The sequence below is a fragment of the Malania oleifera genome, chromosome 4 (genome assembly GCF_029873635.1).
Source record: "Malania oleifera isolate guangnan ecotype guangnan chromosome 4, ASM2987363v1, whole genome shotgun sequence".
NCBI lineage: Eukaryota > Viridiplantae > Streptophyta > Magnoliopsida > Santalales > Ximeniaceae > Malania > Malania oleifera.
The window spans coordinates 93,885,503-93,910,332 of NC_080420.1; the positions used below are offsets into that span (position 1 = coordinate 93,885,503).

At 35.3% G+C, this 24,830-nt stretch overlaps 1 protein-coding gene across 1 annotated transcript in view; it reads left to right on the forward strand.

Moving 5' to 3' along the window:
* The first annotated feature begins 1,853 nt into the window (after positions 1–1,853).
* The window catches only part of LOC131154238 (phospholipase A(1) LCAT3), a 49,417-nt gene continuing 26,440 nt past the window's right edge, over positions 1,854–24,830 (forward strand). The window contains exons 1-5 of the mRNA XM_058106878.1: positions 1,854–2,343; positions 4,384–4,475; positions 23,361–23,488; positions 23,678–23,813; positions 23,934–23,985. Coding sequence (XP_057962861.1) covers positions 2,127–2,343; positions 4,384–4,475; positions 23,361–23,488; positions 23,678–23,813; positions 23,934–23,985 — 625 coding nt within the window. The 5' untranslated portion in view covers positions 1,854–2,126. The remainder of the gene's footprint in view (positions 2,344–4,383; positions 4,476–23,360; positions 23,489–23,677; positions 23,814–23,933; positions 23,986–24,830) is intronic.

Here is a 24,830-nt window from a genome sequence, read left to right on the forward strand (position 1 = left end):
GGGCGGCAGTTGAAAGAACGAGTGACTAGTTCATTGAATATCTTTTAAGGAAATGTTGTATCAATCCGAGGTTGATGTGTTGGCCATGTTGTCTCACAAAAATTATGGTTGATGTGTTTCTAGCTAGCTCCTAATCTTGTTAAGTTGAGAGCTAAAGGTTATATACAGCAAAACTGATTTTAGAAGGTGTCGCGCCATTTGTTATTGAATGAATACAGAGACTCAACTTTGAATTATGCAACTCCAATTCTATGATTTATTCTTATAGTCTTTTTACTCCTAGTGAGCTTGAGGCCGCTCCAAATACCCGGAAGCTCAATATGCAGATTTTAAGCATTGCATGCATGCATGCTATACAGATTTTAAGCATTGCATGCATGCATGCATACATACATACATACGTAATTAGGTTCTCTAAAGCCAAATAGAAAAATGAGAAGTCAGATGAAAAAATCTAAATGAGAAAATTTGAATCTTTGGGTGTGTTAATGACTCTCTCACATACTAATATAATTTTGTTTTTATTTTTTATTTTCATTAAAATTTTAAAAATCCCAATTTACCTTTCTAGTTTTTAGTATTTGTGTTAAAAAGTTAAAATTAAAAAGAATTTATTTTACTGTGCAAAACAATTAATCATTTTTTATTTTTCTAGATTTAAATTTATTTTTTAATTTTTTAAAAAATATATAAGGTAATGTTTGGGAGCATGGATCTTTGGGTTTGAGTTTTATTTTATATACACGAAGAAACTCAATCCAATTCAAAATTTTAAAATATCATAAATATTATATTTTTTATAAATTAAAAAAATTTAAAATAATGTAATGCTTTTGTAATTATTGGAAAAACATAAATATTATTATTTTTTATTTTATGAAAAATATTAAAAATTTTTAAAATTCATGAACTATATTATAATTTTTATAAAACTAGAAGAAAAAAATAAAAAAATATTATCTCAATGTTTAATTGTGGAAAATAATTTTCATTTTTCATTTTAGTTTTTCAAAAAATTACAAGAAAGTTACTTAAATTTTCATTTTTACAATATGTGTATAAAATAAGTGAACAATAATAAAAAAATTTGTCACTATTAACTTGCGAAAATTAATTTTTTTATTTATAATTTTTAAATAATGTCAAAGTATCATTTTATTTTCTAATTTTTCAAATTGATATAAAAAAGTTGGAAAATATCTTTTTATTATTTTCTAGATTTTAAACAATTACTGTATGTATGTATTAGAGCATGAAATTTAAATTTTAGACTATGAATTGTATAAATTATGAATTTAGTTTCTTTCAAATTCATACAAATTCAAATTTAAACTTCAAAGTCTATGATATGTAATACTTTATCTTTCATAATTTTTGGAAAATTGATTTTTTTTTTTCATTTTTGTAAATATTTTGAAATCTAGAAATAGAAAATGAAAAATTATTTTGCATATTAAATATTTTTTATTTTTTATTTCTAGTGTCAATCTTGAAAAATTAAAATTATCAAAAACTAAAATTAAGTTAATAATTTTTTATAATTATTTAGAAAAAAAATGATAAAAATAGTTTCACAATAAAATGATACCTAAATGTTTCTTTTGTCCTTTTGGAAGACCATAATGGAAGGGCGTTGGCAATCCAGTAGGGGGATTGTGTGTTCAATCCCCGGTGGATGCACTCAATGATTGGATTTGTTCAATCATGACATGTGTCTCAGGAGACGGATTCGATGAAAGCCTCACCGGCGTGTAGAAGCTGTGATTGCATCTGATTAACTCGATTGGCGAACTGGTGGGGAAAGCCTCCGACTCGTGAGTTTGGTGTCACATTGGGAGGGTCCGAAGAGTGGCTTGTCGATGACTGGAGTTCTCACGATAATCCAAAAATAAAAAATGAAAAAAGAAAATGATCCCAAATCATGGGACGGAAAAGAAAAAAGAGAAAAATTAGGGTCGAAAAGTAAATAATAAAACATGGGGGCGTAACATGAAAATTTTCATTCGGTAGTCTCTGCTTGAAGAGCAAGACCTTCTCCGACCACGGTACCGGCAGCAGAGGCACCACCACGGCCGTGTAAGCGAGAGCCGGGAACCGCACTCGGATCCTCTCAGAGTCGGAGCAGCATGTTTGGAGACTGCTGCTGTTGCTCCTGTTTCAGGCACAGGAACTCCGATGACGGTGCCGACCGGGACCCCGTCCTGCTGATTTCCGGAATCGGGGGCTCCATTCTTCATTCGAAAAAAAAAAAGTTGGGGTTCCCGACCCGGGTTTGGGTCCGAATCCTCCTAGCTGATTTGGAGTTCAAGAAGAAGCTCTGGTCACTCTACAATCCCCGGACTGGTTCTCTCTCTCTCTCTCTCTGTCTCTCTCTCTTTGTGGGTGTTTGTGTGTTTGGCTGCTGGGAAATGGAAAAAAAATAAAATAAAGTGGAATTGTAGAATTTTTACGTGGTTAGGTTTGACAAAAGTAAGAATGAACTTCAGTGAAATTATTTCGTTAGTTGTGTAGAGGATTTTGTTTTCTTAGGTCCAGACACTGAAAATTTTCAAGCAAGGATAAGCAATCAGATATCCTGTTTGATTTCATAATTTTGAGAGTACTTTTCTCGCCGCCCATGAAAGCAGAATTCGGATAGATTTAACTTCTTGAATCTGTAAAATTAATTAGAAAAATGCTAACCTGACGACAGTAAAGCTAATTTCAGCAGCGAGAAAGCAGTTTGAACATGTAATTTGTTTCCCAACAGTTTTCTCGGTAACCAAGCGGCGTAAAAACTGAAAAATTGAACTTAGCAAATAGTTAATAAAAAAAACAATTTAGTTGAGTAAGGGACTTTTGTTTATTGAGTTGAAAATAATGTAATTGTTTTTTTAAAAAAAATTCTCCCATTTTCGAGCGGTGTCTCAGTGACCAGAGAGGATCATGAGTTGATAATTGTGACAACAGTTTAGAGGTAGGGTTTGGTAGCCGCCATAATAGTTACTATGAAAATAGTTCTATTTCACATAAAAATTCTGGAAATTTTCCTGGAAATTTATGCTCTCTGCTGCTTGCTTGCCAGCTGAAACCGTTAAATTAGGGCACTCCAATAATTATAAATGAATTGTTGAGGGCTGTCTTCATTTTTACATCTATTTGTTTTAGAGGAACTATACTGTAGGGAAATGTGAGGTTTCAGTTTTCTTTTCCCTGGTTTCTCAGCAACATACTGAAATAAAACAGTAATGGGAGTAGAAGTTTTTCATGGAGTGTTCCGGTAATTTTGTTATTGTTATGTTATTTAATGGTTTCATATTAATTGTTGCACTGTGGCAAAATTTGTGACTTATTTTTCAAATTTCTCAAATTTAAGTTGATTGAGGCTAATTGAAGATGATTCTTTCAAATATTTTAGATAAATCTCTGAGTTCTTGTCTTTTGTTTTTTCCAATTTTTTCACTTTCCCCCTTGTGATCCATATCCATATTTTATTGTTTATAATGGTTATATGGTCTGTGTAGAGTTCGTTGCGAGCTGTAAACTTTCACGATAATTAACTCAATGTGTGGTACACTAGAATGGAAATGGATTGGGGGTGAAATAGAATGAAAAACTATACAGAGAATGTGTAAATTATAAAGACCATTTCCATTTCATTTGGACATATGGTAATAAATTTAACTAGATTTTTTTCCTTTGTTTGGCATTAGGAAAAATATTAATTATCAATATCCTTTTTCTTCTTCTCTATAGTTTTTTGACTTTTGGTTGATGTGGGATTAAAAATTGGTCTTTTAACAAAGGCTCTCTATATCTTATTAGGAATTCTTAAAAAGGACCTTGTGCCCTAAATAGAGTAATCTGCACCTTAGAATACTTCTTGGAGTAATGTACCACCTAGAATCAAGATGTTGCTAGCAATTGCACAAACTGCACGTATCTCTAGCCATTAGCTGCTTTTAAATTTTGGTGAAGAAAATTACATTGAAAGGACCCAAAAGGTCCTCTCAACCATCTTTTAAAAGGCTTGATTTCCAAGTCGGTATATGCTTTTACAACACCATCTCCCTGATTTTAGCATCTAAAAAGTTGTGTATTTTATCCAAATTGTAAGGGCTCTTTGGTCTTTTTAATGTATTATTCTGGCTTAAAGGTGCTTGTTGGCAGTGTTAACTCTTTGTAGCGCTTTCACATTGCTCCAATTAGGACCCATCGTCCTGTTTTGCATTTCCCTAATAATGTACAGGGGAAAAGAAAAAATATTTTACTCACTGGCCTTCTTTGATCATGCATTTTCTTGATCTTAGAGTCGCAATTTTATTTGTTTAACCATTTCGTGATCCTGGAGTCGTAATTTGATTTGTTTAATTCAGCTTTCCTAAAGATTTTGGTTTGTTTTAGGTTATACGGAAGCACTGGCTAATGACACTGAGATTGTTGTCCCTGATGATGATTTTGGACTGTATGCTATTGATATCTTGGATCCCTCACTGGTAAGTAGGGAATATCAGACTCAATGTAATGCAGTAAATTATAGTATGACCTCTCTTACTTTTGTTGGTTTCTGTATCCTCGCAAACAAAATGTAATGGTGATGGAATAATCATTAATCCTATGGTTCTAACCTTGGGGACATGGGTTTCAAGCCTTGGTGGGCAGAACCAATGCAACTTTGCATTCAACTTTGCAATCTACACTAGTCCAAATCCATTGCTTTAAATCCATGTTCCTAAATACAACAGGAGAAGAAGCAATATTCTATCTAGGAAGCCACAAAACCATGTGAAGATCACAAATTTGGGCTATATACCATCACACCCCATTGTGGTTACTCCAAAACCAATCTGGTGTCTGTCATACTAGAACAAAAAATTCTTAAGCCTTAACCTGTTAGCATGGACTGCGTTGAGTGGACGTGGCTGCTTGGTCAGTCTTATTCAAGGATAAAACCTGATTTTGAGATGAACAAGGATAATAGATATACTCGGCTGACTCGGTGTGACTTGATTTAAACTGGCCTGATTCAGCAGGTCGAGTGAGTTGACCCAGTCACAAAATTATCATGGTTGTAGTGGGTAAACTATGATCCTTGCACCACCATTTTCTCTTAAAGAGCGCTTGCTAGGAGCTGACTTCCGCATTTTTCATCTAACTGAACAAAATATATTTGAATACTATCTTATATGCCTTCACATGTTTTTACTTTTTACACAAATGTCACACTCTTAATTTATATATTTCAAACTAAAAGAAATGTTTGTTTTTTGTATATACATGCATACATACATATATATCATTATGCTATATATCATGCTGACATCACTGATCCCATCTCCTGATTGACCCACTGAGCTGCTAGATTGAGGTTTAACAATGGTTCTTTTTGTGTGAATTTTCCTTTTAATCAAAAAGGAATTTAGAATATTTGTAGCACTGAAACTTCTATGAGGGCACTGTGTCTGTTTTGCATTTTTGTTGGACACTCCTTGACATATTGACACTTTGTAAAAAGTGTTCATAATTTTGAAATGCATTTTTAATGTCTGACACTTTGATACCCATTGAGCACTTCTTGGATACTCAGATACCTTTTGAAACATGGTTTAGACAAATAATGACCCAGGTAGTATAATATTCTTTTATTTTGTTCATAACAAATGACAATTACAAAAGAACAACCAGAATGTTGGGGTTTTCAAGAAATTATAATAAATTTGTTGACATTGAAAGCAGGTTTATATTGAGAATTTTTGTAAAATAAAAAAAATGCATATGTAATTATATAAGTTTTGAAATATATTTTTTATAAGCATTAGAAGCTTAATGTTTGCATTACTTAATATAGTTAAATATAATATTATATGACTACCAGTTAGCATGTCCCTTCCTTGTTGGATCTTGTACTTTTAGGATTTTATTTGTCCTTATATGTGAGTTCTGTCAGTGTCATACCTATCTCCAATGTATCTTTGTGCTTCATTAGTTTGATTAAATGAGTTTGGTCTTATGCTTGAATATTGGACCTTGAGGTCATAGTGGCTTTGAGACCATGTTAAACTACCACTTGAACTAAAAACTTATGCTATTGAATTTGTGATCAACAATGTATATCAAGCTTTAATACTTTGCATGCACTCAACACCCTGTTTTAAGGGGTTTATGCGTGGAATGATATATTGATGGGAACAGTTGAACCCAAGATAAAAAGTCTGCTATTGGATGAGAACAACAAAGCTGTGAAAGCAACTTTGCTTGGCCTCACCTTGTTGTTAATAGAATTGTGAGAAACTTACTGAAATATTCCAACTTATAAATAACAAACTCCAAAATCACTCTCAACTTCACACATCACATTCCAAAATATTTTATATATTCAATCTAAAGGTTTTATACTCTCAATGAGTGCCCAAGAAGAACATTTTAATATCTAACACAGTTACATGCTGCCTTGTGACTTGTGAGCAAGTCTGTTGGGCTTGAAAGTGTGGAGAAGCACAGGCCAACCACTTAGTTGTGCTGAAATTTAATTATATGAACAAGAAGCACATGATTTGAACTCTGGGCCATTAGGTCAAAGACACTTTAAGAGGCCCACCCATTGATGGACACGGTCGCTCCAACCTGGAAAGGTTATGAGTTTAGATCAAGTGATTTTGCTGCTTGGAGGTCTTCAGTTCAATTCTTGATGAGATCATTTGGCCCAATTATAATTCTACTTGTAGGCCCCATACGAGCAGGTATGGGCAACATGTGAGGTAGGGTGTTATGGGCCATAAGGATTTATATACATTTTGGTCCACAATCTAATTACCGAAGCTTTTAGATCACGTGGTTGTTTAACATTGTCTTTGCTCAGAATCATGTGAATTCATGAAGAGCTGCTTATTTGGAGAGCTATAATATGAAAAGTGGAGTTTGCAAACAATGTAAAAAAATTTACTATGATGATGATCTTATAGAATGAGCTTGCCCTAATTCAACAGCAAAGTTTGAAAGCCAGAACCAGAAAGTACCATGTTGTATTTTTTCAAATACATTTTATTTTAAACCATTTTATTACCCCCCCTATTAATCCGAAAGTGGTAGATAGTGTTCACTCCGAGGATCTGTCCTGTATTTTAACTAAACAACTGGGGCATTTTTCTTTCTTCAAAGATCATAACTAAACATCTACATTCGGTATATCCGATGATAGTTACTGGTCAATGAGAAAGTTCTAACTCTTCTTCAAAGTTTTCAGTGATAGCTAATGGTCAACTGACAGCATGGTTCTCAGCTTTGGGGGGTTTGCATAGGGTGATACTTTATCCCCTTTTTTGTTTATCCTAATGGTGGATGTTTTCAGTAGGACGCTCTTTAGATGCAAACCATTAGGTTGTTGGAGGGTTTTACTGTAGGCAGGGATGTTGTAGGGGTTTTCCATATTCAAATCTGCTGAGGATATCTTTCTTTTTTTCCCCTACAAAGTTATTTATTTATTTATTTTTTTTGGGGGGGGGGGAGGAAGAGTGCCCTTACTGTTTTACGGATTTTTTAGGTTATGTTGAGTTTTAAGATTAACGTGCCATCGGTGTGTGCAAGATCTCTCATGTTATGCCTCTTTAGCTGGGTGTAAAATCTAGGATTGGCTTTTGACTTATTTAGGTCTTCTGTTGGGAGGTAATCTGAATAGTATTTCTTTTTGGGATCTTGTCGTAGAGTGAGTTGCTATGAGTTTGGGTGGGTAGATGTGTAGTTATTTTTCTTTAGGTGGTTGTGTTACTTTAATCTTTGCGTGTCTTTCTAGTATTCCCATTTATTTATTTATTTATATCTATTTCAAGGATTTTTGTTAGGGTGGCTGAGAGTTTGGAGAAGTTGAGAGATTTTCTTTGGGAAGGTGCATGGGAGGAAAGAAAGGATCATTTAGTGACTTTACACATTGTGAGAATGCCTAAATATATTGGAGTTTTGGGGATAGGGAATTTAGTGTTTCAGATCATCTCTTTAGGGGGAAGTGGTTGCAGTGTTTTCCTTCAGAGTGATTATGGATTCCATAGGATTGATTGGGACTTGGGATACTAGTCCTTCAAAATTTATCTCTCAGGTTTATCCTACTTTCCTTTTTTGAGTTGATATAGAGTGGGGGATGGTTCCATAGTTCGTTTTTGGGAGGATGTTTGGATAGGGGTTAGGCTCTTTTGTGACACTATTCCTCATCTATACAATTCGTCAAACATTCTTGCTGCTCCTATTCTACATTTCTATAGTTGGGATAGCAGTATAGCACTAATCTTTTTTTGGAATCCCCCCCACCCCGGCCCTTTTTTTTGGTAATCTTAACGATAGGGAGTTGGAGGTTTTAGCTACTTGAGTTCATTCATTGATTCTTATTGGTTTCAGTTTTTGCAGGACAAGATATTTTTGTAGTTTGATAGTTCTTGTACTTCCTCTTGTGTAAGTCCATTTATTCTTATCTTATTAAATTCCCTACTGATTCTGTCCTTTCCTCTTGAATTATTTTATTTGAAAGGCCAAGGTTCCTATTAAGGTTAAGCCTTTTGTTTGGTTCATGATTTTGAATAATGTAAATTCTAATGACTATTTGCAAGGGAGGAGGCTTGTAAGGCTTTATCACCTGATCTTTGTGTGTTGTGCAAGCAGAGTAGTGAGACTGCTGCCCATCTTTTACTGCGTTGTTCTTTTCCTTGGAGATCATGGAATTATCTTTTTAACAATGTTGAGGAAGAATGTTGGGTCATTCGTGGAAGAGCTGTTTCTTATTAGATTTCAAGGTTTTGGTGGAAGGAAAGATGCTATAACTTTATGGGTTTGTGATTTGATGGCCATGGTGTGGTGTTTTTGGCTAGAAAAGGAATTTGAGAATTTCTCGGGGGAAAGCCCTGCCCGAGTGTTTGCTTTAGGAGAGGGCGGTCTTCCATGCTTCTCTTTTTTGGGGATCAGTGGCTGGTGCTTTTTCAGGAGTCCCATCGTCTTGTATTCAGAGTGACTGATGGTCATGTTATTTTGATTTTTTTTATGCCTATCGTTGTGTTTTGTAATTTCGTTTTTTTTGTTTTTTTTTTCTTTTTTATGCAAACCTCTGGCCCTCTGCTTTGTGCATTCTTTCTTCCTTCACTAAACTTTTCTCATCTTATTAAATAAAAAATCCACATTTGATAAATAAAAGCAATTTCTGTAGAACATGTTTGCTTCTAAAAGATTGGGTTGAATTCAATCAATTACTTGATAAATAGATGCTTCTTGTCTTCCTCTTAATCACACCCACTGAGTGTCATGTTAATATTGCCCTTTGGGACATGAACTGCTCATTAGACGTTGACTTAGATGAGTGGCCCAGGAGCATTCAAATTGGGGGTTATTCTTACAGTTGGCTGTTGATGGTGGTTTTGGTGGTCTACAGCTTGATTCTGTGGGTGCAGTAGGCAGCGGTTTGTATTCCAGTTGCAGTTGTTTTTGTTTAGTTACAATACTGTAATTCAAGTTAGAATCCTGAACTTCAAAAGAGAAATGTAGGTGGAAAACTTTCTCAAGTGAAAGACATAATTTGGAAATTGTTTTTGAACAACTGGATGAAGAATGAAAGCTTTTTCTTCCCCCCACCCCCCTCTCCTTCAAGATAAAGGAAGTGGAGTTCATTTGGATTTTTTTTTTCCTTCCTGTGTTTGAAGTTTTAAGATATGTGTCGGACAAAGAGTATATGAACATATGCATTTGAGTTGCTGGAGATTTTCTCTCTGATTTCTGCTTGACGGATCCTTCTGAGAAGCTGATTGGAACATTGAGAGTAAACCGTTACGAAGTAAGAACTGGAACAATTTTATTTTCCATTCTATTAAAGATTAAGCCAGCCAGAGTTTAAAGCAGACTTGTAGACTTGCTCAAAGCCCACTAATTTAAAAAGGAGATTGTTATGGGTATTTAATTGCTTTCAATAGACTTGAAGATGATTTTGAAAATAAAAAAATTGAGAAGTTCTTGAGTTAACAAGAGCTAGCTGGTGTGGAATCGTCTATGAACCACCTAAAAAAAATTGGACCATTCAAGATGCTGATTTGAATTTAACCTCTGAGAAAATATTTATAGGAGGAGATTTGAATGGACATGCTGGAAGAGATAATAAAAAATATGAGAGGGTACATAGAGGATATGGATATGGAGACAAAAATGAGTCTGGGGAGATGATCTTAGACTTTGCTATTCATATGATTCTAGTATAATGAATACTTGCTTTAAGAAGAGAGAGAAACATTTAATAACCTTTAAAAGTGGACAAAATAGAAGTCAAATAGATTTTTTTTTTAATTAGGAGGGTAGATCGTTTATCATGCAAGGATTGTAAAGTTATTTCAGGTGAAAAGCCTAATCACACAACATAGAGTCTTAGTGTTAGATATATGTATTAAAAAATGGAAGAATAATGATAAAATAAATTAGTGTAAGAGAACTAGATGGTGGAACCTAAAAGGAGAAAATATAATAAAATTTAAAGATAAAATGATCAAAGATGGGGATTGGATCATAGTGGATGGGATAGATACAAATACTCTTTGGAATAGATTAGCCAGCTCTATTAACAAGATAGCAAAAGAGATTTTAGGTGAATCAAGCGGAAGATTCTCGAATATAAAAGAGAGTTGGTGGTGGGATAAAGATGTACAAAAAATCATAACGACAAAAAGAATTTGGTACAAAATGTGGAAAAAATTTAGAAACAGAGATAACTTTGAAAATATAAGGAGGCAAGAAAAGATGCAAAAAAGGTCGTTAGTGAAGTTAAATATAGATCACTTAATAGTTTGTATGATAGATTAGATACAAAAGAAGGGGAAAAAGATATATTTAAACTTGTGAAAGCTAGAGAAAGGAAGAGTAAGGACTTAGGAAATGTAAAATATATAAAAAGTGAGGATGATATTGTCTTGGTTAAGGACGAAGACATTAAAGAAAGATGACAAAGTTACTTTAGTAAGTTGTTTAATGAAAACCAAATAGAAGGCTTAAACTTAGAATTGTTAAATGAGGAAAAGACTAAAAATATGAGATTTATTCGCAAAATTAGAGTTAACGAAGTTAAGTTTGCACTAAAAAAAATGAAAAATGGGAAAGCTATGGGACCAGATAACATCCCTATTGAAGTTTGGAAATGCTTAGGTGATAACGGAATTATATGTTAACTAATTTATTTAAGACAATTGTAAAAACTAAGAAAATGTTAGATGAATGGAGGAAAAACGCTTTAATACCTATATACAAAAATAAAGGAGATATTCAAAATTGAAATAACTATCATGGAATATCGTGGAATTAAACTTATGAGTCATACAATGAAACTATAGGAAAGGGTAGTTGAACAAAGATTAATGTTAGAAATGAATGTCTCAAAAAATCAATTTGGTTTTATGCCTGGGAGATCTACCACAGAAGCTATTTATCTTTTAAGAAGATTAATGGAAAAGTTTAGGAAAAAGAAGAGGGACTTGCATATGATTTTTATTGACCTTAAGAAAGCATATGATAGGATACCTAGAGAAGTTTTACAGTGTGTTTTAGAAAAAAAAGGTGTATGTAGTAGGTATACCGATGTCATTAAGGATGTGTACGATGGAGTAATGACTAGTGTAAGGACTATAGAAGGTGAAACTAGAGAATTTCCAATCACCATAGGTGTACATCAAGGATTTGCTTTGAGTCCTTATCTTTTTGCTTTAGTGATGGACCAATTGACTAAGAGTATTCAAAAGGACGTTCCATGGTGTATGTTGTTTGCAGATGATATTGTATTAATTGACGAAATTAGGGACGAAGTAGAGACTGAGTTAGAATTATGGAGAAAAGTTTTGGAATCTAGAGGCTTTAGGATAAGTAGAAATAAGACGGAATATATGAAATGTAATTTTAGTAATGATAGGAGGAATATTGGAGACAAAGTTAAACTTGATGATGAAGAGATAAATAGCACTTGTAGATTTTGATACCTTGGATCTATTATGCAAGCTGAAGGAGAAATTGAAGATAATATAATGCATAGAGTTAAAGCAGGTTGGATAAAATGGAGAAGTGCTTCAAGTGTGCTTTGTGATCGTAGAATACCCTTAAAATTGAAAGGGAAATTTTATAGGACAGCTATAAGACTAGCTATGCTATATGGTTTGGAATGTTGGGCGACGAAGAAACATAATATCCAAAAAGTAAAAGTTGTCGAGATGAGAATGCTTAGATGGATGAGTGGTATAACATTGAAAGATAAATTAAGGAATGAACATATTCGTGGTAAGTTAGGTGTAGCTCCTATAGAAGATAAGATAAGGGAGGGATGACTCAGATGGTATGGACACTTGCAACGTAGGCAACATAGTGCACCTATGAGGAAGAGTGACTTAGTTACTATGGGGGGGCAGTAGAAGGGGTCGGGGTGGACCTAAAATAACTCGGGAGGAGATAGGGAGTAAGGATTTAATATCCTTGAATCTATCAAAAGAAATGGTCCATGATCACATAAATTGGTGGAAAAGGATTCATATAGCCGACCCCACCTAGTGACTAAGGCTTGGTTTTGTTGTTGTTGTCAATGAACCATGTGGCATAAGGAGTGCCTGCAACACCAGGTTCAAAAGAATAAATCTTTGAAGGTCTTTGATTGATAAATTTGTGATTGAGCCAAGAAGTACTACAATAGTTGTGATCACTCTGCTAGCAATGACTTGGGTTTTTTATTAGTGTTGGGCAATGTTACATCTCTAGTTCCAAATCCTGAGGATTTTTACCAATTAAGCTTTTGGTAACTTTGAGCTAGAGTTATTGTTAGCATGATATACAGTGTTGGTCCACTCCCTAAGAGCTTAGGATTTTCTGTTTTGAGTCATATTGTATTAGAGCTAGGCCCATTGTGTTGTCATTTGATCAAGCTGTTGTCTGGTTTGTTACAATATCACTAAATCCCATTGCTAAGTCATGTCAATATTAATGATTATGGGCCAAATTTCATGCGAGAGTTGGTGTTAGGGGAATCCCACATCAATCAATACACTAAGGTCTTGAGTTTGAATTGGAGGCATGACAGCCCTTAGGACTTGAGATATGTCAAGAGTAAAGTAAACAGTAATTATAAAAAGGAGACAAGAAAATTACCTGCAATATATTAAGACTTGAGAGTTCTACTTTAACTGAAATGATCAAGTTGTTTGATTCATTACTGTAACACTGAGTAACTGAACAAAGTGAATATCTGAGGGTGGAAAATTGCTCTTGCTTTAGATTCCTGCCTTAAACTTTGGGTCAAAATGAGTTGTGCTCTATAAGGCTTTTCTGCACAATTACTCATCTGAATCCTCAATTCATTTTCTATGTTGCTTCATCAATCAAAATGGTGGCAGTTGAGGAGTTTGAAGCATAGCTGACATCAACCACTAGAGTTGATGTTTGGTGAACAGTTTTTTCAGTTTTTGAAAAACTGGCTTTTTGCTTGTTGGGGAACTTTCAAAAGTTATGAATGTGAAACTTTTAAAAGATAAAGGCTGGCTTTCTCTATCGGATTGTTCTATTCCATGGGTGCTCTTAACTTTTTTCAAAATTACAAAATTATCCACACATTATTAGGTCTCTTTGAATGACATCCATTTTGGTCCTTGTAAACATAGCATCTGACTTGTAGATTTTTTGAGAGACACTCAGGATTAGCTTTTTCTTTCTAAGAGCTCCTTTCTTCATGGGGGCACAAACAATTTTACAGTTGAATCGGCTCCTTCTCATCAGCCCCTTTCTATTAGCCATAGAGGGGGCCAACTAAGCCTTGTAACTGTGAAAAGGCAAATCTACAAGCTTGAAGGATATGTTGGAAGGGAAAACTTACAAAACATATGCAGATTTTATGGAGATAGATGGTGACACCTATACATTTTAGGAAATGACATTTGGAAAATGGCAATGGGAGATGACAAACCTCAGGCTACCCATGTAAAGTACGCGATAGCTTGTGTTCTACTTCTACATAGGACACCGAAGTGTGGTAGCAATTAGCCCAATTGGCAAAGCCCATAGTCTGTGTCAAGTCACAATTGAAAGCACAAGAGTCCAGTTGGGGAGGGTGGGGGGATATTGTTGGTGAAGGTGTGGTAGCAACTAGCAATCAGCCTGCATGACAGAGGCTACAGCTGCAAATGAGCCAAGCCAAGCTTTATCACGTTCAAACTTGTTCATTAAATTTTTAATTAAGCTCAAGGTCGAGCTAAGCTTAAATTGAGCTTGAATATGCTTGTTCCACTTGTTCATATGAGTATTAATCAAGTTTGAGCTGAGCTTGAGCTCGCTGCTGAGCTTTGGTTAATTTAATGACAAGCTTATTTGATAAATTAATAAAACAAACAAATATAAACGTAAACAAGGATTGATGTGGTGGTTAGTCATGTTTGTAATAGCAACTTTGGAGGTTGAATGAGCTTGCAATCCTTGTTTCTTAGCTTTTGGTACTTAATAATAGAGTTAAGATCAGGATTGTTGAATTGAGGAATGGGAAAATACTGAAAGATCAAGACCAAAACGAAGTGAGCTGCAAATTGACGTGTTCATCAGACCTCCTACTGGGGTCTTTAATTGAGCCAACAAGAGAGCCTTTATAGGGGCTTGGTTCGAGCCTATAAACAAGGAGCTCACCCTTGTTCAAGCTTGGCTTGTTTATTAACCAGCCTAAAAAAGATAGGCTTAGGAATCATTCATTTATGCAAATGGATGAGGCTGAACAAGCCCTTACCAAGTTGAGCTACCGAGCTGTTCATGAATGACTTGGTTCCTTTGCAGTTCTAGCAGAGGCTCAAGGTGTCAGGCAAAACATGGCACTTGGGCTGTTGTAGCATAAGGGATTTCACTGTCAACTATACGTTTGTTGCAACAATAGGTGATCTATCCTATAGACACCGTGCAGAATCTCTCATGCAGTGACACTTTGTGCTTGCAATTTTTGTCCTCGTTACTTAAATGACACTTTGTAGGCTTTGATTCCTTGTGCATCCAAATGACCGAATTACACCTCATGCTTAGAATGTGTCAGACATTCACTATTTATTTTCTACACCCACACAATTATCTACCACACTTATGTTGTTTGATTTTGTGTATGGAAGGCTACCAAGGAGGAACACTTGGAAGGAAGCACCTCAACCAAGTTAGGAAGTGCTAGTGCAAAAAACAAATGATGCAATTTGTGGAGGTTTCTAGGTGAACTAGTTGATTGATATGGTGAGCATGTCTATCTTAAGGAAGGCGGTTGACTCCTCTGTCCCCTCCCCACCTTCCTGGTGCAAACTTGCAGTTTAAGATTATTTTTGTTGGACTTTTTTAATTTATTTGAGGGGCAATGTCCAAGGATTCATGATGTGGATTTGGGTAATCATTTGGAAAATGAGGGTTTGGAAAGTTTCAAGAATGCATGAGTGTGAGAGGAAGAGGTGGTGTTTTCCTCAGGGAGGCAGCTTGAGGGTATTCACCCAAAGTAAGCATCCAGGTTGATGTTAAACTTGTCCAGAATGACATTTAAATGCAAATGATGAGCATCCAACATGATGATAAACTACAAGTTTTTGGATTGTGTGAGATTGTCTGTAATGGATATTTGTGTGAGTGATGAGTGATTTTAACCTTTTCTCCATTATAGTAGATTGTTTTTGTGTGGATCATGGACGTAGGGCATGTGGGGCCGAAGTACATTAAATTGCTTGTCTTCTTGTGATTGATTTTTTTGTGTGGTTGTTTCTATGCTTCTGTCACAATTTACTACAGCACAAATCGTGGAAACAATGGCATAATTTTGCTTTTACACTCTATTGGTTGGCCAATTGGAAAATATCAAGAATTGTCGTAATCTCCCATGCTGTCAGCTGCTTCTATTCATTAACAAGGATCTTCATACAAATTGAATTTCTGTCAAAGATGGTTCTCTATAAAACAAAAAATTTATCTTATACTGTCGCAGCAAACTTTTTTTTTTTTTTGTAAAATATTATCTACAATAATACAGAAGGGATTATAGGTGAATTAGGTTTTCTTATTGAGCTTATATCTTTCCGATCCTATACTTTTCTGGTTTTGTGGCAAATGGGGCTTTGGGAGTGATAGCATTTGATCATTGATGTGGGAGTGCTGAATTTGTTTCTTATGAATATTTTTATATGCATCTGAAATGCGCTGAAGGATCATGTTTGCAAATTATTTTGTAATTAAAACTAATAAATTATTGTATAGTACGACTATATGTACATAAGATTTATGTAAGAAGTGTGAGATATGCAAATGTAGGGTGAATAAGCCCCAATGTAACCTAAGGTGATGTTCAAATATCTTTCATCCATCTCTTATGTGTTTCCTTGGCAATAGTGGAGGAACTGGAGATTTTAAATAACATATCTTCAGATTTTGAGGTAGGCAGGGAAGCCCTGAAGTAGGGCCTTGACATTCTCAACTTTATCTTTCCTTTTGGGTTCAAATGCACACATCTTAAGATTTATTATATAAATATTTTTATCATTCAAATTTGCATAATTCTTGTTGAATCATTAGGCAGTGAATGACTATGGAGCACCTCTGTTCCTTTAAAACTGGTTAAGCCAAGAGCATTTAAAAAAGATGCCTATATTCCCGCACCTTGTGTGAGAACCTATTCCAATCTTGTGATCAAATGGGCCTAGTTCTGATGAAAACTCAGAAGAATCATTATTGGATGAAGACTAGTGTATCTAGCTTATTCTATCTTTGAAAAAAAATCTGGCGTATCTTGTTCTTGCTGATCACTGCCATGTGATTAATGTTGTGGAAAATCTTAAGCATATCTGATCTCTCAAGCTGCTAGAGCTTAGGGGTCATTATTTTTGGAATTTTCTTAGGTTTAGTTGAGAGGCCATTGCGTGTTTAAAATAACTCATGTTTTTGTTTGTGGATTCAGTTAGGTACATTTCCCCTCGACATTATCATTACTGTGATGTAGGACAGTAACTAAACAGAATCAGGGAGAGAGAAAGAGAAGTTACAGAAAAGAAATTAAATAGAGGATAGAAAATAGAAACAGAAGAGGGTGGGAACAAAAGGAGAAGAAAGAATAAAGGAGGAGGAAGAAGAAGCAAGGAGTCAGGGATTGAACAGAAAAGAATGAGTAAACAGAGGAAAAAGATCAGAAACAGAGTGAGAAGTGGAAGCAGAGCAGAGAACAGAAAAGGAGGAGGGAAGAGGGAGACAATGAAGAGATGGAGGAAGAGGCTACAGAAAAGAGATGGAAACCAGAGCTGAACTATGATTCAAATCTCATAACTTCTAACTAATACAATACAAAGAAAGTATGTATATGCCCAACAAAACAACTGAAGCAAATAATTACAAAATAACCCTATCAAAAACAAAAATAATTACATAATAACCCTAAATTAAATTGGACTTCTAAAACATCTAATGTTACTAATTTAAAACAAAATCCCTAATTTCTAATTCTTAAAACAAAATATGATCGTTAAAAATGATCTGCAAGCAATCCTCCATCAAACTCCCCTTCTTAGAGAAAACTCCACCTTGTGTTTTAAAAAGGTGAATAAAGAGTGGAGACTATGTATCCATGAGCCATTCAGCTTGTAATTTCTCATTGCCCATTTTCAACTATCATGCAAATATCAATAACAAATTATTGTAATTTCTCCTCAAGTTTCCCAATCCCAATAAAGTTGACAGGTGGAAAATTATCACATTGCGGAATATGACTCAAGGTTCGGGGCCTATATGTTACAAACTTATCACAAGAGTCAACAATTTCATCCTCTCAAAAGCTCTTGCTTTTAATTGAATTCCAGACATTGAATTTTGCTGCCTACTCTCCTGCTCTCCTACAACTTGAGCATTTTGTTCCATTAAATTTGCTTGATCTTCAAGGATCATGTGGTCTATCATTCATAAATTCAATGGAGCTTTCATCTCCACATTGATAATCCATGATGACACTAAATCTGGGTTCACTTGTAATCTCCTCTTTTCTATGATCATATGCGTAGTCCATAATAACTACAATTTCTGTGTCACCTTTGATAGGTTATTTTGAGAATTCAGGATTTCAGGTTCACTTGCAATTTCCTCTTTTCTTTGATCATATGGTTAGTCTATAACAACAAGCATTTTTGTTTCATCCCTTACAGGCCATTTTGAGATTGGAAGTTCATATTGTCCAAAATAAGAACTCTTTCTTCTCTTGAGATCGAAGATGATCTCATCATGATATTGACATACCTTTCTTTCTTAACCAAAAGAAGTTTTGAGATTCACCTTCTTGTCATCAGTAAGACTGTATTCTATCCCACCACTCAGCTGCATAGCCAACAAGCTATTAAGATGCAAACATTTTCCTTCAAGATAAACAGCCAATTTATTAATTCCTTCTTGGTTACAGTTGAAACAAGTAATATCCTAAAGAAAGTTATGGAAGCCCATGTATTGTTTTCCAGATTCGTATCTTGTCAAGAATTAAAAATGCTGGCCCCTATTCAAATTTTTTCAACCTCTAAGCAGTATTTCCAGGGCTAAATTTTCTTCAAAAATATATATCACTCTGTAAGTTGAATTTCTTCGGATCATTCTTAAAATATTGCTGAGGAAAACCAATATACTGCAGTAAATCATTAAAGTTCACAGCTGAGTCCCAATATGAGTGCTGGTATACTTAATTCATCCTCTAAAACATTGGAAGAAATTTGCACTGACAGCCCAATTTCTCAAACTAATGTCCCAATTTCTCAAGTCTGCACCCAAAAACAAAAAAATTACAAAATACCTCTAATGAAGTATGAATCCAGTACTGGGGCTGAATTTATCTTCCATGATATGTATCAAGCAGTAGCACTTGAATTTCTTCAAGTTAACTTCAAAATAGCTTTCTGGGAATCCAAAGGTGCTCACAGGCTGAATTTATCCTTTGAAATGTGTAGCAAATTTGATCAATCAGTTTTCAATCAAACAGCTTCAAAATCTCAGGAGGAAAACCAAAATATTGTGGCTGGAATCAATTTATTGCTGTTCTGAAAGCAGAAGTTACTGGATTATTTTCACATGTGCGTTGCTAGTGGATGGGGTGCGTGTGACGCCAGTGAAGATCCTTTGGTGATTATCTTCTGGCTGGTAGTAGATCGAGGGATAGTGATTCAATTGGTGGTGGTGGTGGTGTGTCAAAACAACTCTGGCAAGGTGGGATTTTGAAGGGGGTATGGGAAGATTTTCAGTCAGTGCATGGGGCCTCGCTTGTGTTCAGGGGGTGATGAAACTTTAGGGATTTTTTTTTTGGGGGGGGGGGGGGGGGGGGAGGAGGGTGGTGGTTCTGTCTTCGATGGTGTAAATGGTGTTGTGAAAACCTTCCAGAAAAGAGGCTCATAAAAACTGCTGGCATGACTGTAATTATGGAAAAAAGTGCAGGTGATGAGCAGACTCTGGTGCATGGTGATTGTGGCTTGCTCTGTTATCAAATTGATGTTGGACAGTAACTAAACAGAATCGGAGAGTGAGAATTGAGTGAGGGAAACAGAGAGGAGGAGAAGATGGGAAAAGAAGAATGGAGAAGAAAAGAGCATTCTTGTTGGTTAGGACCGAAGTTAGAGAAAGAGAAGTTACAGAACAGAAATGAAAGAGAGGATAGAAAATAGAAACAGAAAAGAAGGGAACAGAAGGAGAAGAATGAAGAGGAAAGGAGGAGGAGGAAGGAGTCAGGGACATAACAGAAGAGAATGAGAAAACAGAACGTAAAGATCAGAAACATAGAGAGAAACAGAAGCAGAGAACAGCAGGGAGTAGGAAGAGGAAGAAGGATCGGAGTTGGGAGAGGGAAAGGCTGCAGGAGAGAGGTAAACCAGTTCTTGAAATCTGATTCAAATCTGACAATTACTAACTAATACAATACAAGCTAAGTTCTTATACACCTGACAATACAATTGAAACAAATAATTACAAAATAACCCTAACTAAAACAAATAATTACAAAATAACCCCAACTACTTAAATTAACTTAACTTCTAAAACATCTAGATTTACTAATTTTTAAAAAAATCCCAAATTTATAAATCTTCAAATAAAATATGATTGTTGAGAATCATCCACACCAATCCTCCATCACATAGTTAATGTGATAATCCTGCTCTTCTATTAGCTTTGGCCTGGTGTTGCAGGGGCAGCATCAAGGTTCTGCAGCCATGGGAGAATTTAGAAGAAATAGAAGAGAGGAAGGAAAGTGAAGGGAGGAGAGAGGAGTTGCGTGGGGGGGGGGGGAGGGGGGGCAAACTCATGTTCAATTCCCATTCAAATTCATCAATAACTGCCTGGATCATGGCATTCACACACTATTTATAAGAAAGCCTAAGCACATAAAGTTACACACATAACCCTAAAACTACATGAATAAAAAACAAACCCCTACTTTACACAAATATTACAAACAAGCCCCCAAAATACACATAATACTATACTAATTAAATTAAATACATAATAAACTACTAATTAAACCCAAGAATTATCAGTCCAACTCTTCTTAAGTAATCTCCAACATGGATCTTCCCAAGGTCTTGCTTCTTGTCCTACATCAACTCTCCCCCAGTTAGAAAAAAAATTGGCCTCAAATTTTGAAATGTTGGAGGATCAAAATGGAAAAGCTAACTTGGACTTCTAGAAAGCCAACACTTGAATGAGGCAAGAAACCACGTTTCATTGGCAGCACCATATAGTTGACTTGAGAATTAGCATCAATGAATTCATCGGGGATGACAAACTGTTCAATAGGAATGTTTGAAGGACTTTGGATGTCTTCAAACACATTCTTTGCCTTGTTTCTGGTGTCTTAAGGTTTAGTACCTTTGACGTGATCGATAGTCTCAGATTCTTTGTCTTGATTGGTTGGTAGAGCTGGCTTCAAAATGATTTTCTTTCCATAATAGTGGAAACATGTGTTCTCAAGTCCTTGAATCACATGCAAATCATCCAACCAAGAAGAACCAACGAATACATGGCCAACCTTCATAGGTAGGATATTACACCAAACATTAGCCAAACATTCACCCATTTGAATGGGAACCAAACATCTTTCATACACATGTACAATAGAGTTATCAACCCAAGACATCTCCTAAGGATCCAGGTGAGGTTCCGGATGAAGCTGCATTTGAGTGACTCCATTTATGGAAACCACATTGATTGGACATCTTCAATCAATAATGATTTTGCAAACCTTTTCTCTTTGTTAGAGAAAGATGTTGAAGAGCTTGAAATTGTGCCCAAGGTATGATAAATGGCATTCCTTTGTCCTATAATTTGTCACGATGTTGCTGAATTTATGCATATATATATATATATATATATATATATATATATATATGCTGCAACTAAATATCACAGCCCTTTAACACAATTTCCCACAAACTTTACTCCCAATTTCTCGAAAATGATCTTCAATACACCTTTGATATTGGCTGTCCTGCTGAAATGAAACAAATTCACAAAGAAAAATCACCAATTACTGCAAAAAAACCTGATTTTTAAGTGAATTTCTAGGGTTTCGTGCCAAACATTATCGCGCTTGCTTGCAATGTAGTGTCCACAATCAAAATATATTTCTGCATATCAAAATATCATGGAGAAAACACCAATTTCTCGCAATTCTGGCAGCAGGAAGAAGTCCGGCAGAATCCTCACTCGCAGTTGCCAGCACATGGGGCGCGTGAGTTGCTGGTGGCGACTTTCCAGCAATGATTTTCTGGGGAGTGGTAGATCAAGGGTTGGTGGTGTTGATGAAATTTTGAGGGGAAGGGTATGGGGTGGGGGGGGGGGGGGTGGGTTTCAATTTTTGGTGGTGTGGGTGGTGTTGCAGAATCTAGGCTGGAAATCAGCGTTTTGAAAAATGAGACAACTGGAATTTCTGAAAAAAGTTCAGAAATCGCAGAACTGCTTTTTGATTTTTTTTTTCTTTTTTTTAAAGTAAAATTTCAGAATAGAGAAGTATCAGAGAGAGAATGATGGAAGGGAAGGAGAAAAACAGAACAGAGAAGGGAGGATATACAAAACAGAAGGTGAGAGAAGAAGAAGAAGGGAGAAAAACAGAACAGCAAGGGAGGGTATGCAAAACAGAAGGTGAAAGACGATAACAGAGATAAGAAAGAAGAAAGGAAGAAGAAGAAGAGAAGAGTGAGGGAGAATGGGTGGAGTGAAAGCTAGAGAACAAGAGAAGAAAGAAGAAGATGCAGCAAATAGGGAGAGAGAAGTTACAGAACAGAGGAGGAGAAGGAAAGAAGAAGAGAAGGAGAAAAAGCAGAACAGTGGGGGAGGAAGAAGAGAAGAAGATTGAAAGGAAAAGATGGGGGAATTGAAATTGGAAGATATAGTTTGTGGTTGGGCTCTGATACTAAATGACACAAGGGCAGCATCAAGGTTCTGCAGCCATAGGAGAATTTAGAAGAAATAGAAGAGAGGAAGGAAAGGGAAAGGAGGAGAGAGGAGATGCCATGGGGGAATTCACGTTCAATTCCAATTCAAATTAATCAATAACTGGCTACATCATGGTTTTCACATGCTATTTATAAGAAAGCCTAAACACATAAGATTACGCACATACCCCTAAAACTACATGAATTACAAACAAACCCCTACTTTACACAAATATTACAAACAAGCCCCCAAAATACACATACTCCTATACTAATTAAACTACTTACATCATGAACTACTAATTAAACCCAACAATTATCAATCCAATTCTTCTTAAGTAGTCTCCAACATAGATCTTCCAAAGGTCTTGTTTCTTGTCCTACATCACCTGGGTTACCTGGCAGACTGATGACTGCATTGTCTGTGGTTCCGTGAATTGATGAGGCAACTCATTTGAGCTTCCCTGAGAGGGTAATAAATTTTTTATTCATTGTTCGAGTGGCAGTGTTGGGATTTTGTCTGATAACAACTGGCTGTGTGATAGTTGTGAGCTATTGTAACAAATTTTTGTTAATACTTTTGAACCCAGTTTAAACTTTTAACACTCAATGCAAACAGTGAAATTTGACTTATTAATCAAAACATGATATGTCAGATGGCAACATTGACCCTTTGACTGTCTTTTTTTTTTTTCATTTTATCACGACTATGAACTGATGCATCCTTTAGATGGCACTATTGTGATTTTAGGATTTGGTGATATACTTTTGTCTACCCTTGTGATCATAGTTTCAACTTTTGATACCCTGCAGGAAACAATGTTGAAACTTGATCATCAGTAGTTTAACTTTAATTCTAAAATTTGGTGTTATTCTTTTATGTTGACGCATCAAATAGTTAATTTTTTGTTTCTAATTTAAATGACAACATATAACTCATTTTCTCTGATTTTTCAGTGGATAAAATGTTTACATTTGAAGGAGGTATATCATTTTCACGAGATGATTAATATGCTTGTTGGTTGTGGATATAAGAAAGGAACCACATTGTTTGGATATGGTTATGACTTCCGTCAAAGCATTAGGTAATTTGTTTTCATCTGGTTATCTATTTGGTGGCTAACATGTTGTATTTTGATCATCTCATCCTTGAGGTATTTGTTGTGCAGAGATGCTTGCTCTGCAGTTTGGAGCAAGCGATGTAGACTTTTCATAACTTGCTTGCATTGATACTCTTATACAATCTGAGCATTACACTGTTCTAATGTTGGCAGAATAGACAAGCTGATGGATGGTCTGAAAGTAAAGTTGGAAACTGCATACAAAGCTTCAGGGGGTAGAAAAGTTAATATAATTTCGCATTCGATGGGTGGATTACTAGTGTTGTGTTTCATGTCGCTCCACAATGACGTGAGCTTATTTCTCTTTTTGGCTATTTGAATCGTTTGTCAAATACATTTGCAGAATAAATTCCTAATGCGTTATTAAAACATGACTGGTGATTTAAAATTGTAAATGATTCATTGGCAGGTTTTTTCAAAATATGTAAATAAGTGGATTTGTATAGCATGTCCTTTTCAAGGTAATTCTTTGTACCATGCTTTCTTATGTTAATATTAGTTGTCATGATAGCTTAGATGGGATAGTGAGGAGTAGCGTGCCCTTTTCTATCATTATTGAATATAACAGAAAAAAAAATCTATCTATGGTCATCGGTACTGTACTTGGTTGCTATAAAGCAACAAGGGTTTCATTGAGTATGTTTGATCTTCTGATTAAACTTCAGCCCACTGTGATTTTTCTGAAACTGAAATAAAAAACTGCAGATCATCAGATTTTTATTCTGATATTTTGTTTTAGTTTATATAAAAGGCAAATGGGTTTAGGATCTTGGTTTGTATTTTCAGCTTGCTTGCTATTCTCCTCAGCATGCTTTACTCTTTTATATGCAGATACCTTAACAAATGTGTACTAGATCACATTGATACTAAAATCTCAGCTGATTAAATTACTCGCTACCCAAACATGTTCTAATGCTTTCTGTCTTGATATTAACAACATAGAATAAATTACATCCCAATATATGATCCTAGAAAGAATGGCCGCACTTGAGAGAGTATTTGAATGTATATAATAATACAATATACAGTGATTAAGTATACAATAATAAAATATACAGTGATTAAATTACCAACGGCCAAAAAGCTTAGTAGCTTAGGCTTTTGGGACTGTTGCTAACTTGTCAAGGTGTATTTTCAAACAAATCCTTTTACTATGAAAAAAAGCAGGCATTAAGGGGAGCTCTATTCAGATCCTTAACTCGAAGCATATTTGTAGTGGTTGTAGAGCCAAATCCCCTTTCCTTTTTTCATTATAGAAGTAAAAGATGAGATGCATGCCAAATATGTGGAAAAATGTATTATGTTT